Consider the following 16218-nt stretch of genomic DNA (forward strand, 5'->3'; position numbering starts at 1 on the left):
TCACCTTTTAGACTATAACTATAATCCCAGAATCAACAGAGGCAAAGAAAGTTACTTTTTCAGCTGCAGTTTCCTTATAGCAAACAAAGCTCAGGAAAGATTGTTTTGGACTAGAACTCCCAGCCTCCCCAGTGAGTAAAGCATGGACAATTTGCTTTCACACAATGATTCCTGGAATCTGCACAGCTGGCAGAGTTTGAGGAGGGTCAGGCTGTGGCACAGGCTGGTTAGTAGGCAGCTGCAATAAATCACTATGACCAAGAGGTCATGAGTTCGAGACCAGCCTGTGTTGAAGTGAGCACCCGACCATAAAAATAAAAAATAGCCCTGCTCGTTGTTGACCTAAGCAACCCGAAAGATAGTTGCATCTATCAAGTAGGAAATTTAGGCACCACTTATGTAGGGAGGCTAATTTAACTAAGTTACGACACCATAAAAAAATCGTCCAGCAGTGTTTGGAATGAGGAAGCCGGCGTCACAGTGGATGATGAAGCAGCTGCTCCCCCGGTGGTCGGAATCGAGCATACCCTCAGGAAGCTGGAGAAGGTTAAATTGCCTCTGTTTCTGTCTCTATGTTCATATGGCATTGAATGTTTGCCTTGTATGTGTACATTGTGATCCGCCCTGAGTCCCCTTCGGGGTGAGAAAGAAGGGCGGAATATAAATACTGTCAATAAATAAATAATAAATAAGAGATAGTTCAAAATGCTTGTTCCTATTAATCTCTCAAAGGGAGGGACTTGGCTCTGGCTAACTCTAGCACCAACTTGGTAGGTTCCAACTGACATGACCGAAACTAAGGCAAGGAAACCCACTTCTTCCATGAGAATTACCCCTCAGAGCAGTACCTCAGAGACATGGCTTCTCCCACATATGCTACAGGATAGCATCTTCTACTGACCCCAAGGCACCGGTCCCCATCTCCACCCCACCTGCATCTCCAAGGGTCACTCACGTCTGTGTATCGCAGTGCCGGGTGGGCGCCCTGGACCGATGTCACCGTCAGCGGAAGCCCCTCCAGATTCCACAGTTTGCGGCTCAAGTCATCATAGGAGCGGATTAGGCTCACCATGGCCTCCTCGCCAGTCCCAGCGGGCTGCAGAAGAGAAAGGAAACCATTAAAGAAGGTGGGAACATGAAGAAATCCAGCAGTGGACCATCACACAGCTCTAAACATTCCCAATTTCAGGCCCAAGTCTAGTTGGACATATAGAGCTCTCCCAGGAAAGTTAGCTTTCAAATCTCCCAGGAAAGTTAGCTTTCAAATCTATTCTCCAAGCTAAACATCCCATCAGGTCCCGTCTCCAAGATATCTCATTACGTATGTTTATGCAAATACAAATATTCCAAAATCCAAACGAATAAATCAATCCAAAACATTTCTGGACCCAAGCATTTTGGATAAGGGATACTCAACCTTTATTGCAAAGTGACTTGAGCTCTAAGGGAGGACATAATTTAAATAAATGAATAAAGTTGTGTTGACTACAATTCCCACCATCCATCCGCCTATACTGGCGAGGGTAGATGGGAGCTGCAATTCAATAATGGTTTTTAACTGGGAATTTTTCAATGCTGTTTGTATTTAATCCCGTTTTAATATTTGCATATTTGTTTATTTTTAATTGAATGTTTGTGCTTTTATAATAAGACGCTTTGACTATTATTAACAATAGACATTGACAAAATTACGATCTGCCAACTGCAAAAGGCCACCCTACTGGGATCTGCACACATCATCCAAAAATACATCACACAGTCCTAGACACCTGGGAAGTGTTCGACTTGTGATTTTGTGATATGAAATCCAGCATGTCTATCTTGTTTGCTGTGTCATAAAATAATAATAATAATAATAATAATAATAATAATAATAATAATAATAATAATAATAATACAGTCCTAGACACTTGGGAAGTGTTCGACTTGTGGTTTTGCGAAACGAAATCCAGCATATCTATCTTGTTTGCTGTGCCATACAACGTCGTTGTGTTGATAATAATAATAATAATAATAATAATAATAATAATAATAATAATAATAATAATAATAATGTTTGAAAGCCCACAAGCTGCAAACTCAAACAAAATCTGTTGATAGATAATAGGGCCATTTCTAATAATAGCAAAACATAATTTTGCAAAGCAGATGGTCAGGATATCTTTTTTAAATTAATAATAATAATAATAATAATAATAATAATAATAATAATAATAATAATGATGATGATGCATGGCATGGAGTATAAAAGCCAGCATTCTCTATCTTCAGTTTTCCCCAGCTGACAAATAAACAAGTGTCAATCAGCTAGGAGATTAAGACATTTTTTGTCTGGGTAATACAAGAGAACAGCCTGAAACATAAGTCTCCTATCTGACAGGTGTCAGGGGAAGAAAAGGCTCTGCCTTCTATACAGATGGTATTCGGATGTGCCAGCGGAGGAAGCGAAATGTTAGTGGAAGGCACAGAAATCATCCGATCTGATCTTCCATGTGCTTCCAGTAATAGAAAAAGAGCAAAACAGATGCAAAGCAAAACAAATCGTGGATGAAGGGCGCCACCTCTAGACCAGCCTCTATTATCCTCAATGGCTTTGGACCGACACAAACTGTATTATAATCTAGCCCAGGGTCACATAGTAATTGTAAAATAGTGTTTGACTTTTTGCCCGCCGTGTTAGGTAACTTATGTGACTTTTTACCTGTTTTGTTATGTATTATTTGCTCACTGAGCTTTTTATTTGCAGTGTTACGGTTTCAAACACATTTTTATTGTTTCAAGTCAATATTAGATGGCTGATTTAATTTGTTTTGGCTTTTTATCAACAGGTTCTCAGGTGGGGTTGGTTTAATGCAGGTGGCAAGCTACACCTGGATCTATTGTAAGGGGAAAAGACAGGAAATTCATCAAATCAACAGCAGCCAAGCCTCTGTTGAACTCAAACTTTAGTCAAATCACCCAGAGTGACTCTAATGAAGTAGAACATTTCATAACTGGAATTCCAACATCTCAAATAATTCAAATAATAGTTACATCTCGGATGGATTACTGTAATGCACTCTATGTAGTAAATTTATTGATTAGCCCTTAGACCATATCACAGTAAAAAACCAGACAAAAAGGTTTGATAAAACATGATTAGTTAAAGATAAACGTTTTCCTTTGACATTAAGCCCAGTTGTGTCCGACTCTGGGGGTTGGTGCTCATCTTCATTTCTAAGCCAAAGAGCCAGCATTGTCCGTAGACACCTCCAAGGTCATGTGGCCGGCAGACTGCATCGAGCGCCGTTACCTTCCTGCTGGAGCGGTACCTATTGATCTACTCATGTTTGCATGTTTTCTAACTGCTTGGTTGGCAGAAGCTGGGGCTAACAGTGGAAGCGCACCCTGCTCCCCAGATTTGAACCACCGACCTTTCGGTCAGCAAGTTCAGTAGCTCATCCGATGGTACCTTTTAGAGTCGTACAAATTCCAAATGGTTTCAACAGCTTTTGCCCTGGTGCACAACGTGTTTTAAATCGTGCCAAATTTAATCTGTGTATTTATGCATTAGTCACACTGGTTTTGTTTTTTTTTTCTCATTACGTATTGTGTTTTTATTTTTGCTTGGTTTTATATTTAATTGTTGTAAGCCACCCCAAGTCCTTTTGGAGAGGGGGTAGGATATAAACAAAGATGATGATGATGATGATTATACCTGTATATGCAAAGACAGGGGTTTTAAAAAATAAAAACAAAATCCAAAATATTTCTGGTCTTAAGCATGGGGATAATTTAGTCTATCTATGTAAACATTGATAATTTTCTGGAATGATTTTTAAAAAGCAAAAAGCATTAATCATCACTCAAAAAAGCCAGAATTTTGTAGCATTAGTCAGCATTAAAACAAATTCCAAAATGATTGTCAATTTTTTTAATAAATTAATTTAACCTATGGATTTCAATCTCCATGCTCACATAGATCCTTTCAATATCATTCAAAGGCAGGATTCAGGAATCTAAAAATGGAAAAAAATAGGAAAAAAGTTAGTTCTTACCTCTCGTCCCATTTTGATCACAGACTCCAGCAAGGCCCCTGTGTAACAGATTGAAGAATCCGGAATGTCCATGTGTCTGTGAGGATAGAGAAAACGAAATTGAGAGAAATCACAAAAGAGAAACAAATATCAGCTTCCTTGCTCTCCCATTTTTTCTACGCCTTTTAACTTGCCAAGAAAAATGTTAACACAGTGCCCAATGAAGCCAAAGTATGTTTCATAAACAGAACATACAGGCAGTCCCGAAGTTGCGAACAAGATCTGTATGCTTGATATTAAGTTGGATTTGTATGTGAGTCGGAACAGGTGCACTTTAAGTGTAATTCCAGCCATATATACATACATAGATACTTTTTTGGACGACATAGGGAAGGGTGAACATCCCTGTGGATGTTTGTTTTGCTGTCTGTGCCCCTATTCAGCAGATTTCACTTCACTTTCTGTCCCCGTTGTTGTGATAAGGCTAACGAGGTTGACAGAAAGAAAGCTATAGGTCAAAAAAGACAAGAAAGGGAGGTTTTGAGGTACAGCAAAAGGCTATTACTGAGAAAAGGTTTTGAACAAACTTCCCATGGAAAGAGACCTTGATTTCAGCTTTAAGAGGAGTTACTTTTGAGAGAGATTTTCAGAGGTGGTAACTTTGCTCATCAAGCGTGGTTCCTGTTCATGGACTCAAAGAATCCTGTTTCCATGTTCCTGTGGATTTTCATGCTAAATTCATGTGCCTTGTATCTTGAGTTTTGTTCCAGTCTTTGTTCTTGCTCTTTGGGAATTTTGGATTATCCAGTCATTGTTCCTGAAAGTTTTTCAGTTTGGAATCCTAGTTCCAGTCAAAGATCCTGTTATCTGTTCCAGTTTTGTTCCTGTTCCTCGGACTAATTTTGATTCCTTGTTGAAGTTTATTCTTGTGTTTGATTCTCTTGGACTCTTGCTTCAAGACTCTCAAGTATCTTGTACCTGGATGAACTAAAACCTTGTTTTATTGATTCTGAACTTTGATTTGCTATTGCTTACATATATTCTTCAATAAAAAAAACTTGCTTTGCTTATAGTCTGGGGCTCCAGCGTGGTTTTGAGGTGTCTCTGCAGCCTAGCGGTGCAACAGAGGGGCCGATTTTTCTCTTCCTGATGTCTCAACCCGATTCTTATCTAGGAGTTGTTTGTAAGCCGGATGTTTGTAATTTGGGACTGCCTGTACTCACCTTTGGCATACATTTTGTAGAGGCAAATATACAGTTGACTCTCCGTATAACAGAATCGTAGAATAACTTTATTGCCATTGTACAATGAAATTAAATGCCTTCCCCAGCACACACCACAAAACAACACACCCACCCCTCTACACCCCAACCACCACTACACAACCCCTAATACCACATCAATCTAAAACAATGGAGTTCAACACAATCACAGCTCTAGGATAAAAGCTGTCTCTCAGTCTGTTTGTCCTTGCCTTTGTCACCCTGTACCGTCTGCCAGATGGTAATAATGCAAAAAGAGAACATGCTGTATCCATATATTTTGGCCAAAAAAAAGTTGGAAACTGCTGGTTTTCCCAGTTCTGTGATTCCATGATGCTTCAGTGCAACTCAAGCTCCATAACATTCTGGACTGGAACCACATTCCTATTTCCATCAATGACGGACCATTCCCACTTCTACGCTTCCATAGACACAAAAAACAGAGCCACCGTCCTGCTACTCACAACTGCAAGAGGTGGCGGATGATCTGCTCCGGAATGAGGCGTTTCTGGCTCACGTTTGGGGCGTCCCACAAAACGGCTTCGCAGATGGCACCGTCTTGGAAACGCCGCAGCTCTGAGCGCGGCCCCCAAAACTGCCGGAACTCCACTGCCTGCAGAAAGAGTCATCAGAGGGTGGTTAAGCAGATAAATTATTTCATAGAGTCATAGAACAACGGAGCTGGGAGAGACCACATAGGTCATTTAGTCCAATCCCTTTCCATGCAGGAAAAGAATGGCAGAGGGTTGGACTAGATGACCCATATGGTCTCTTCCAAGCCTCCACATTCACTAGGACACATCCACTGTACAAAAGTGGAAGATCCACAAATAAAATCCCACTTTTTAAAACTCTCTTAGAAATCTCTAGGTACTCCTGGTGACTCTATATGGTCAACTTCAACTATAAGTTGTGTTTGAGGAGCTATTGATTCCTGGGGAATTGTTCCCCAACACAATAGTATGGTCAACAACCAATAGAGTCACCTTGAAAAACATAAGGTGCATCTACATGTAGAGTGAATGTCGTTGGACCTCACTTTAACTGCATTAGCTCCTGGGTGTTGTAGTTTGGTGCCCTCTCCTTCAGAGAAGGCTCAAGACCTTGTGAAACTACAATTCCCAGGATCCCATTGCATGGAGCCATACTTTGATCCAGGCATGGGCAAACTTCAGCCCTCCAGGTGTTCTGGACTTCAATTCCCACTCCTGGTAGGCTGTTAAGAATTGTGGGAGTTGAAGTCCAAAACACCCGAAGAAACAAAGTTTGCCCATGCCTGCTTTAACCAGTAGTGTCGGACTACATTAATTCTACAGTGTAGATGCATTCCCTAGAGATTCCTAGAGGGAATACACTAATCAGACCTACAATTCCATTTCAGGATTTTGTGATTGTTCTGGGTAATCACTGGGCACCAGGGCATTGGACCAGCCTCACCTCAGGTCTGTCTGCTTCAGGCCCTCTCTCCAAGATGCTGGTTGCAAAATCAAGGCTCAGCAAAAGCCCAAATGACAGGGACCCGATGTCTCTATGTTTTGGGGGATCCTCGCTGATGGACCACTGCAAAGAAAGACAAGGGGAACAAAGCCACCTGAGCCATCTTCTCATTATCCTTGCAACTATAGGATGAAGCTATAACAAGAATCCTTCTTGATTATCTCTGTCTAGACAGGCTGATTCCACCTAAACATTAGGAAGAACTTCCAGATGGTAATAGCTGTTTGGCAGCGGCATATGCTGTCACCTGGGAGTTCAGTGGAGTCTTCTTCTTTGGAAGTTTTTAAACAGAGACTGTCAGGGGTGCTTTGATTGTGTCTTTCTGTCTGGCAGAAGGAGATTGGATTGGATGGCCCCTGGAGTTGCTCCAATTATTATGATTATTATTACTGCTACTCCTACTCATACTACAGTAGAGTCTCACTTATCCAAGCTAAACGGGCCGGCAGAAGCTTGGATAAGCGAATATCTTGGATAATAAGGAGGGATTAAGGAAAAGCCTATTAAACATCAAATTAGGTTATGATTTTACAAATTAAGCACCAAAACATCATGTTATACAACAAATTTGACAGAAAAAGTAGTTCAATACACAGTAATGTTATGTTGTAATTACTATATTTATGAATTTAGCACCAAAATATCATGATATATTGAAAACATTGACTACAAAAATGGCTTGGATTATCCAGAGGCTTGGATAAGTGAGACTCTACTGTATTACTATAGAGGCTGGATTGCCATTTGTTGTTGTCTGAATCTGGCACTGAATTACTGCCATAGTTTGTAAACCGCCCTGAGTCCCCCTTCGGGAATGAGAAGGGTGAGTTATAAGTACTTCTATTACTATTATTATTATTATTATGTTGGGGGATACTTTGATTGTGCTTTTACTGCATAGCATAAGAGAGTTGGATTTGACGGCCCCTGGGGTCTTCTGCTGAAATAGTGTTACGTTTATATTGGTTGAAATTGTTCTTAATTTTAAATATTGTTTTGTTATTTTGTTTTTTGCACTACAAACAAGATCTGTGCAGTGTTCATAGGAATTTGTTCATATGTTTTTCAATTAGTTCACACAAGCACTCTCCATCCATCCATCACTGGCCTGGTCTGTCTGCTAATTTTAAAACACAATGCGGCCCCGGTATCCAAAAGTTTGCCCATGCTTGATATATACATACATTATATTATATAGAATATAATAATAATAATACTTCATTTTTCTATCTTTCCACCATCTCCCCGAAGAGACTCGGGGCGGCTAACATGGGGCCGAGCCCAAAACAGAAACAAAGTATAACAATGTAAAACACTTATCAATAAGTAAAAACAAAGTCCATGGCTGAAAACGTTTGAGAACTCCTGCTCTACTGGCTTTAAATGAACAGACATGCCACAAATCAAGTCAAATTTAATTCCACTTGATCAAGTGATCAACTTCACTTTGGAAGATATCACGTTGGAGGTTGCATTCATTAGCGACATTGCTGTTATTGTCTCATTACATTGCCTTATTATAACCAGTACATAATTGTATTGGGTTAATATATTAATATCATGATATTAAGGTGTATTATCATATTATTTATTTTATTACTTATTCATTAGAGACATTGCTGTTATTGTCTCGTTACATTGCCTTATTATAACCAGTACATAATTATATTGGGTTAATATATTAATATCATGATATTAAGGTGGATTATTATACTATTTATTTTATTACTTATTCATTAGCGACATTGCTGTTATTGTATAATGATATTGGGTTATTGTCTCATTACATTGCCTTATTATAATCAGTACATAATTGTATTGGGTTAATATATTAATAAAAGGTAAAGGTTTCCCCTGACGTTAAGTCCAGTCATGGAGCCTCCAGTGGCCTAGGGGATAAAAGTCTCATGACTTGAAGTTTGGGTTGCTGACCTGAAGGCTGCCAGGTTCGAATCCCACCCAGGGGAGTGCGGATGAGCTCCCTCTATCAGCTCCAGCTCCATGCGGGGACATGAGAGAAGCCTCACAAGGATGGTAAAAACATCAAAATGTACGCGCGTCCCCTGGGCAGCGTCCTTGCAGACGGCCAATTCTCTCACTCCAGAAGCAACTCCGGTTGCTCCTGACACGAAAAAAAAAGCAGGCAGGCGGATATTAAATCAAAATTACCGGCGGCGTCTGGGGCAAGGTGTGGGTCAGCAGCACGATCCGCCGGCCCAGCCCTCGTTCCAGCAAACGGAGGAGGAAAGGCAGAGTTGCCGCCACGTAGTTCCCTCCATGGTCCATCAGTTCATTGAGAAGCTTCATCTTCTTGCAGGCCGCCTGCAGCTTTGAGACGTGCCTGAGACTGAAGCAGAAACAGGAAACACTGTTGTTACCCGGCGGGCATGCAAGAGACGTAACGCTATGTAACACAATTTTTGTTCCTGGGTTATAAATGTCATTTCCTAATTGGTTCTGTCATAAAAACATGGGAAAAGTTTATCAAACTGCCAAAACTTTGTTTTTGAGGGACATCCTGCTATACACATTTTGCAAGTCTCAACTATTTCAACATAGTTTGTGGCAGCCACAAAAATGAAGTTTCTGGAGTAGAACAATTGCTTACAAAGTAAGGACCATACAATCAAACAGGGAATAATACTTTCAAACCAGGAACAGAAAAATTTTAAAATTTTGTTACACAGTGTAATGGGAACACCGGCTTCAGCCACAGGGAGTGGCAAGTAATATATTTATTATTGGAACATTATTATTATTAATTGGGTGATCTCAAAGAAAATAAATAAATAAACATGTGCCAAGTAAACTCTCATTCTAAGCCAAGGAAAGTACAGAAATATAAATTACGGTATGTAAATAAGGCAATTTCATTAATCTATGCCTTGGGTATAAAGACCAATATGGCATAGCTGTTTTGGCTACAGAAACCCACATGTTGACCTCAAAAAAAGGAAATGTCAAAACTCTTTGGAACAAGTCTTAGCAAGAAAACCCCACAACAACTCTCCGTAAATCAGAAATGATTTGAGAAAGGACACAAGAACACTGCGTTGGACTAGGAATGGGAATCTCTATGGGCATTCAGTGTCCCCACAAACCTTCCTCTCCTATTTGGAAAACACATGCACAACTGCACACTTTGCTCCCAACTTCTCCCTGAAGTGGACTTCTAGACATTTTCATATCTACTTTGGCGAGGGTTGGAGAGCTGGTGTAGAAATGAGTCAAATTCCGCAGCACAAACCCAATTCCACATTGGTGCAAAGGGAGAGAGCAAGGACAGAACATGGACATGGAAGATGGCCAATGAGTATCAGGTGCTGTTCACTCTATTTCAGTAGAAGGAACAGGCAAAACTACATCGGAGTAACTTTCGCCCTAGAAAACCCTATGAAATTCATAGGAACTCCATAAGTTGACGAGTGACTGGAAGACATATATATATATATATATATATATATATATATATATATATATACATACACACACACACACACACACATACACACACACACACACGATAGCTATTTTAATGCCTTCAATACTCTAAAAAGTGTATTTGTAAAAAGGCACCATGATATGATGGGTTTACTGGAAAGGCATGTGTTGACAGCTGATTGGCTGAGCCAGCCAGGAGCTGGAATTCTGATTGGCTACTGTCTCTGGCTTGCTGCTGAGACAAAGGGTTTTAACTGCCACTTTCGTCTCAGAGAGTGAAGAGAGCGCTGAATGGTCACAATTGTGGAAACAAAGGCACTTGAAAAATTTATCAATAAGAGTTAAAGAAAATTATTATAAAATAATTTGGAAATGGTATTTAATGTCATTTAAAATGTCAAATATTAATAAAAACCATCCAAAAAATTGCTGGAGAGGCTGTCAGAAAGTGGGAACATATATACATATGTGGTGGCATTGTAAATATGTAAGGAAATTTTGGTATAAAATATTTAAAGATATAGAGGATATAATGAACATCAAACTGGAAAGAAGCCCTGGTATTGCATTATTATCAATTTATAATAACAATAAGATGGATAAAAAAGAAAAAGAAGCAATAACAAATTTACTGACAATAGCAAGAATGCTTATTAGCAAGGAACTGGAGAAAAGTAATACATGTTCAGATTGAAGAATGGTATAAGGAAGTATGGAAACTGGCAATAAATGATACGCTAACATGCAAATTAAAAGTTAAAAGAGGTATATGGGAAAAAATGATTTTGAGGATGTATGGGGAAAAATTATTGTGAAAGGACTTCAAAAAAGGGATGGAGGGCTACCGCCTCAGAAAGAAATGAGATTTTGGTTGGACAATATATAAGAAGTGGCTCAGGGTGGGACGGGGGGGATACACAGTGGTGAAGAAATGTAGATGGACAAATGTTAACATTGTAGTAGATATAAATCAACAATAGATATAAAATAATTATGCAAGCATTGTATGATACATTATATATCTGCTATGTGATAAAAGTAATTATTGTATGAAAATTTTTAAATTCAATAAAAACTATTTTGAGAGAGAGAGAGAGAGAGAGAGAGAGAGAGAGAGAGAGGGAGAGAGAGAAGAGAGCGCTGACTAGAAATGGCCAGGAAGCTGCCAGCTCTCCAAAGCCTGATTATTTATAAGGCAAATGAGGCATATTTAAAGACTATTTAAAGAGACTGTTTATTCCCTTTGTTCTCTGTATGAATTCAGAGAGACTGCTGTATATATTGTTGCCTTGTTTCATCTATTGAACTGAAGTAAAGATATTGTTACTTGTTACACAAGCCTGAGTGACACTTTATTATACTGCAGGGTTTATCTTGGCTCAGAAACTGTGCTAAAGCTTTTATTTATTTATTTCTACAACCTCCAACAAAAAGTACATACTGGAACACATGGTCAAAGGTCCGGATCAGAGGCTTGTGGGTCATGAACACCAACTGGAATCCGTCCACTGTTTTGTCATCCAGAATCTCCATTGAACGTTTGGCTTCGAGTTGAATCTAAGGAGGAAGAAACCAATGTCACATATAGGGATGATCATGGGTTCCATGATATTCATTGGGATTTAGTGCCAGCAGATGTCAAAATCCATAATAATAATAATAATAACTTTATTTTTATACCCCGCCTCTATCTCCCCAAAGGGGACTCAGGGCGGCTTACATGGGGCCAAGCCCGAATAAAAACAGTAGCAGTATAAAACACAGCAATAGACAAAAACATGCACAATTAAAAAATTTTAAACGTTAGCCAATAAAAATCCATGGATGCTCAAGTCCATGGATGATATGCAGTGCTGTAGCAAAATGCTGTCCCTTATACACACAGTTTGCTTTTTGGATTTAAATATATATAAATATTCAAGTTGTGTGGATACAGAGGGCCATTTATAAATTTTTTGCAGCTCACAACTCTACTATTCCTCTATCAATTCCAAAAGAGAAGAATATGCTTTTTGCCTTAAGTGCTACTTCAGAGGCATGTGCCACTTGAAAAGGATGTTTGCCAAATGTCCAGACTCAAGTCATGCTGGCTTCAGAAGTGGAACTGTCTGCAAGGAAAACAAGCCAGACTGACGTGGATGATCAGTGGAGCCCATGTCGATTACAGCTGAAGGCACTCAATTCCCCCCTTTACCTGCTTATAGGTGCTGGCTGTCATGTCTGCACAGAGATTCACCCGCCCGGATGGGTCCACAAAGACCACCTGGAAGGCTTTGTGGAAATCAGACAAAGAGGGCTGAAAGGAGAGAAAGAGAATGTGATTGGAAAAGCTGTTGAAAAAATGCAATCACCTATTTCCATAGCAAACTCAGGAACATACCCCTCCCCCCCAAGGTATCATACTATATACCATACCAAGTCCAGGAACAGCATAATTTGGCCCAGTGTGGCTATGACATCTGTTGTGAAATTTAGGGAGGGATGTCCTTGTCCAGGTCTGGTACTGGTTCCCAATTAAACAACCCACTGTCGGGATCGTGAATCCTGCCATGCTTCATTTTATCTGTTATGATGCTTGTATTTGCCAAGTACAGTTATACATTGACTTAAGAGTGTCATTTGCTCCATGGATGAGGTCTTAACTCAAAACACTCTTATCTCAAAGCAATTTTTTACCACTAGAATGCTGTTATTTTGTTACATGTTTTTAAATACGAAAATGTTCTTTATAAAAAAAGGTAAAGGTTTCCCCTGACGTTAAGTCCAGTCATGTCTGACTCTCGGGGTTGGTGCTCATCTCCATTTCTAAGCTGAAGAGCCGGCGTTGTCCGTAGACACCTCCAAGGTCATGACTGCATGGACGTTACCTTCCCACCGGAGCGGTACCTATTGATCTACTCACATTGGCATGTTTTCGAACTGCTAGGTTGGCAGAAGCTGGAGCAACAGTGGGTGCTCACTCCACTCCCGGGATTTGAACCTGGGACCTTTCAGTCTGCAAGTTCAGCAGCTCAGTGCTTTAACACACTTCGCCACCGGGGCTCCTAAATAACATTATTTATACATTTATACATTATTTATACATGTATACATTAACAAATAATGTATAAATGCACATTCACATTCACATGGTACAATGGGAAAAAAGATTAACTTGGTAGAAGTCACACAATGGGGTGCCAAGGGTTATATGCCCCCCATTAGCCGAACTCTTACAACGCAAAAAGGTACAAGCACAAAGTTGTGGCAAAGAAGCCCAAACTACAAAGTGAAAAGTCAGAAGCATCCTTTTCTGCTTCATACCATCCTTCTTCCAGCCTCCCTCCCTCTGTTGCTCTGTTTCTTCATGAAGCCAAACAGACCAGGAATAAAAACCACACAAAATCAACTAACCCAAAGTTTCGCAGAGAGGACAAGAGCAAAGCAGACAGCAATCTCCGAAAGCAGACAAGAGGCACGAGGCCCAGAGGCTGCTCCCTTGAAGTCCTAAAGCCCTGACCTCTTGAGCTGGCACTCTCTCTGAACTCAAAATGCTGCTCGTATGTCAAAGCAATACCGGGGGCCAAGTGATGGTTCTTAACTCAAAACATTCTTAAGTTGGGATGCTCTTAAGTCGAAGTTCCACTGTATTGGATGTTGGGTCTTATCGTGCTTTTAACCATTTCAATGTATTTGCTTTATATTGGGGCTGATGGAGTATTCCTTCATTAGCTTGGTATTGCTTATCTTGTGAAGGAAGAAATATGACCAACTTCATAGAGAGTGGAAATTGCAGCCAGAAGCTGAAAAGTCATTCTAGTGATACTTGATATGATGACGGATGAGATACAACTCCTGCAAAGTTTTGATTTATTGATGAATGGGGACTACAGCCCTCATAAAAAGGGGATGATTTTATTAATTGACAAATGGAGCTGTCGCTGGTGTAAAGATTGAATTGCTTTAGGTATAAATCTTTCATACAACTGCTAATCCATCAGTACTAACAATAATGTGCAGAGATGTACTCAAATAAAAAGTGTAGATTTTTGAGAGCTTTTGTTTTATGAACTAAAATTTCCCTTTGTATGACACACATTAATGACAATGGATCTTGGGAGCTCTTCTGGGTCACACAATGGGGTCCCAGGGGCTTTTTGAACACTATCAGCCACACTTTTACAACACGTGTAACATGAGGAAAAAATCAGAGCAAAGTCATGCCACACCTTTCAGCATCATTAATGCATCCCAATACTGTTGTACATAGTCTGTAATACATTCAAAAATGTTATGACTCTTTTTAATCCATTACGCTATTTAATATGTTTAGAATGCTTCAATTATTTTATTGTTCCAAACTGTTTGTTGTCTTAACATTATTTGTAAGCCACCCTGAGATCTTTTTGATATAGGGTAGGGTATAAATAAGTAGGGTATAAGGAGCCCCCAATGGCGCAGCATATTAAAGCGCTGAACTGCTGGACTTGTGGACCAAAAGGTCGCAGGTACAAATCCGGGGGGTGGAGTGAACACCCGCTGTTAGCCCCAGCTTCTGCCAATCTAGCAGTTCAAAAACATGCAAATGTGAGTAGATCAATAGGTGGGAAGGTAACAGCGCTCCATGCAGTCATGCCAGCCACATGACCTTGGAGGTATCTACGGACAACGCCGGCTCTTCGGCTTAGAAATGGAGATGAGCACCAACCCCCAGAGTCAGACATGACTGGACTTAATGTCAGGGGAAAACCTTTACTTTTACCTAGGGTATTGATATTTAGCAAACAGATTTGTCTTAACCAAACAATGCAAGCACCAAAGGGAAATTTCTCTTCTCTTACCAAGGTGCCATCCATGTTTTTTGAAAGGTTGATTCCAGAAGTAGTGAGATCTGTGGTAGCTAAGAAGGAAAGGAAATGCATATTTATGGCTGTTGAGATTCAAGTCAGTTCTGGCTCATGCCAGCTCTTAAGACTGATTGTCCTTAGGTTTAGATTTTATGCCTTATCCCTTATCTGGAATTCCAAAATCCACTGAAATCCAAAAATTGTCCACATGGGTGGCTGGAATAGTGACTCCTTTCTAATGGTTGGATGTAAACAAATGTTGTTTCATGCATAAAATTATTACAACTGTTGCGAGCAAAATAACTTTCTTGCTATGTATGTAAATTATATATGAATTTCATGCTTAAACTGGGTATCCTTTGGCTTGGGGTTTAAAAGAGCAAAAAGGTTATAGGTTGTAGATATAAATAGAGAGAAGCTTTACCACAGTTTCTGAACCAAGATATACCCTGCAGTACAATAAAGTGTCACTCAGGCTTGTGTAACAAGTAACAGTATCTTTACTTCAATTCAAAAGATCAAACAGGGCAACAATATATACAGCAGTCTCTCTGTATTCACACAGAGAACAGAGGGAATAAACAGTCCTTTTAAACAGTCTTTAAATATGCCTCATTTGCCATATAAATAATCAGGCTTTGGAGAGCTGGCAGCCATTTCCTTTCCTGACTATTTCCAGTCAGCGCTCACTTCACTCCCCATGGTGAAAGTGGTAGTTAAAACCATTTGTCTCAGCAGCAACCAGTAGCCAATCGGAATTCTGGCTCCTGGCTGGCTCAGCCAATCAGCTGCTGACACATGCCTTTCCAGTCAATCCACCACATCATGGTGTCTCTTTTACAAACCCTCACAAAAATCTGGGAAAAGAGCTCATTTTATGGCCAAAGTCAACTATGGCCGGATGAAGTGAATATCCTTCTCCCACAAATTGCACAGCACAAAAGCCACGATCCTCATGTGGACGCCAGCCAAGCAAAGGGTGCAATATAGGAAGGACTCTTATAACACTATATAACATCATTTTTGTTCCTGGGTTGTAAATGTTATTTTCTAATTGGTTCTATAATAAAAAAACATGGAAAAGGTTTATTAAACTGCAAAAACTTTGTTTTTTGCAGGATATCTTGCAACACATTTTGCTATAGTGCTTCAATGAACATCTCAGCCAATTCAGCC

The 16218-nt window shown here is 39.9% G+C and overlaps 1 protein-coding gene across 3 annotated transcripts in view; it reads right to left on the reverse strand.

Moving 5' to 3' along the window:
• The window catches only part of nol6 (nucleolar protein 6), an 83036-nt gene that overhangs the window by 48019 nt on the left and 18799 nt on the right, over window positions 1-16218 (reverse strand). For all 3 annotated transcript variants that reach the window (XM_062972615.1, XM_008119164.3, XM_062972616.1), the window contains exons 9-16: window positions 15037-15095; window positions 12411-12512; window positions 11658-11773; window positions 8945-9122; window positions 6716-6838; window positions 5743-5891; window positions 4038-4113; window positions 956-1096 (exon numbers count right to left, since the gene is read on the reverse strand). In XM_062972615.1, the coding sequence (XP_062828685.1) occupies window positions 956-1096; window positions 4038-4113; window positions 5743-5891; window positions 6716-6838; window positions 8945-9122; window positions 11658-11773; window positions 12411-12512; window positions 15037-15095 (944 nt within the window). The remainder of the gene's footprint in view (window positions 1-955; window positions 1097-4037; window positions 4114-5742; window positions 5892-6715; window positions 6839-8944; window positions 9123-11657; window positions 11774-12410; window positions 12513-15036; window positions 15096-16218) is intronic.

Source organism: Anolis carolinensis, chromosome 2, assembly GCF_035594765.1.
Source record: "Anolis carolinensis isolate JA03-04 chromosome 2, rAnoCar3.1.pri, whole genome shotgun sequence".
NCBI classification, from domain to species: domain Eukaryota; kingdom Metazoa; phylum Chordata; class Lepidosauria; order Squamata; family Dactyloidae; genus Anolis; species Anolis carolinensis.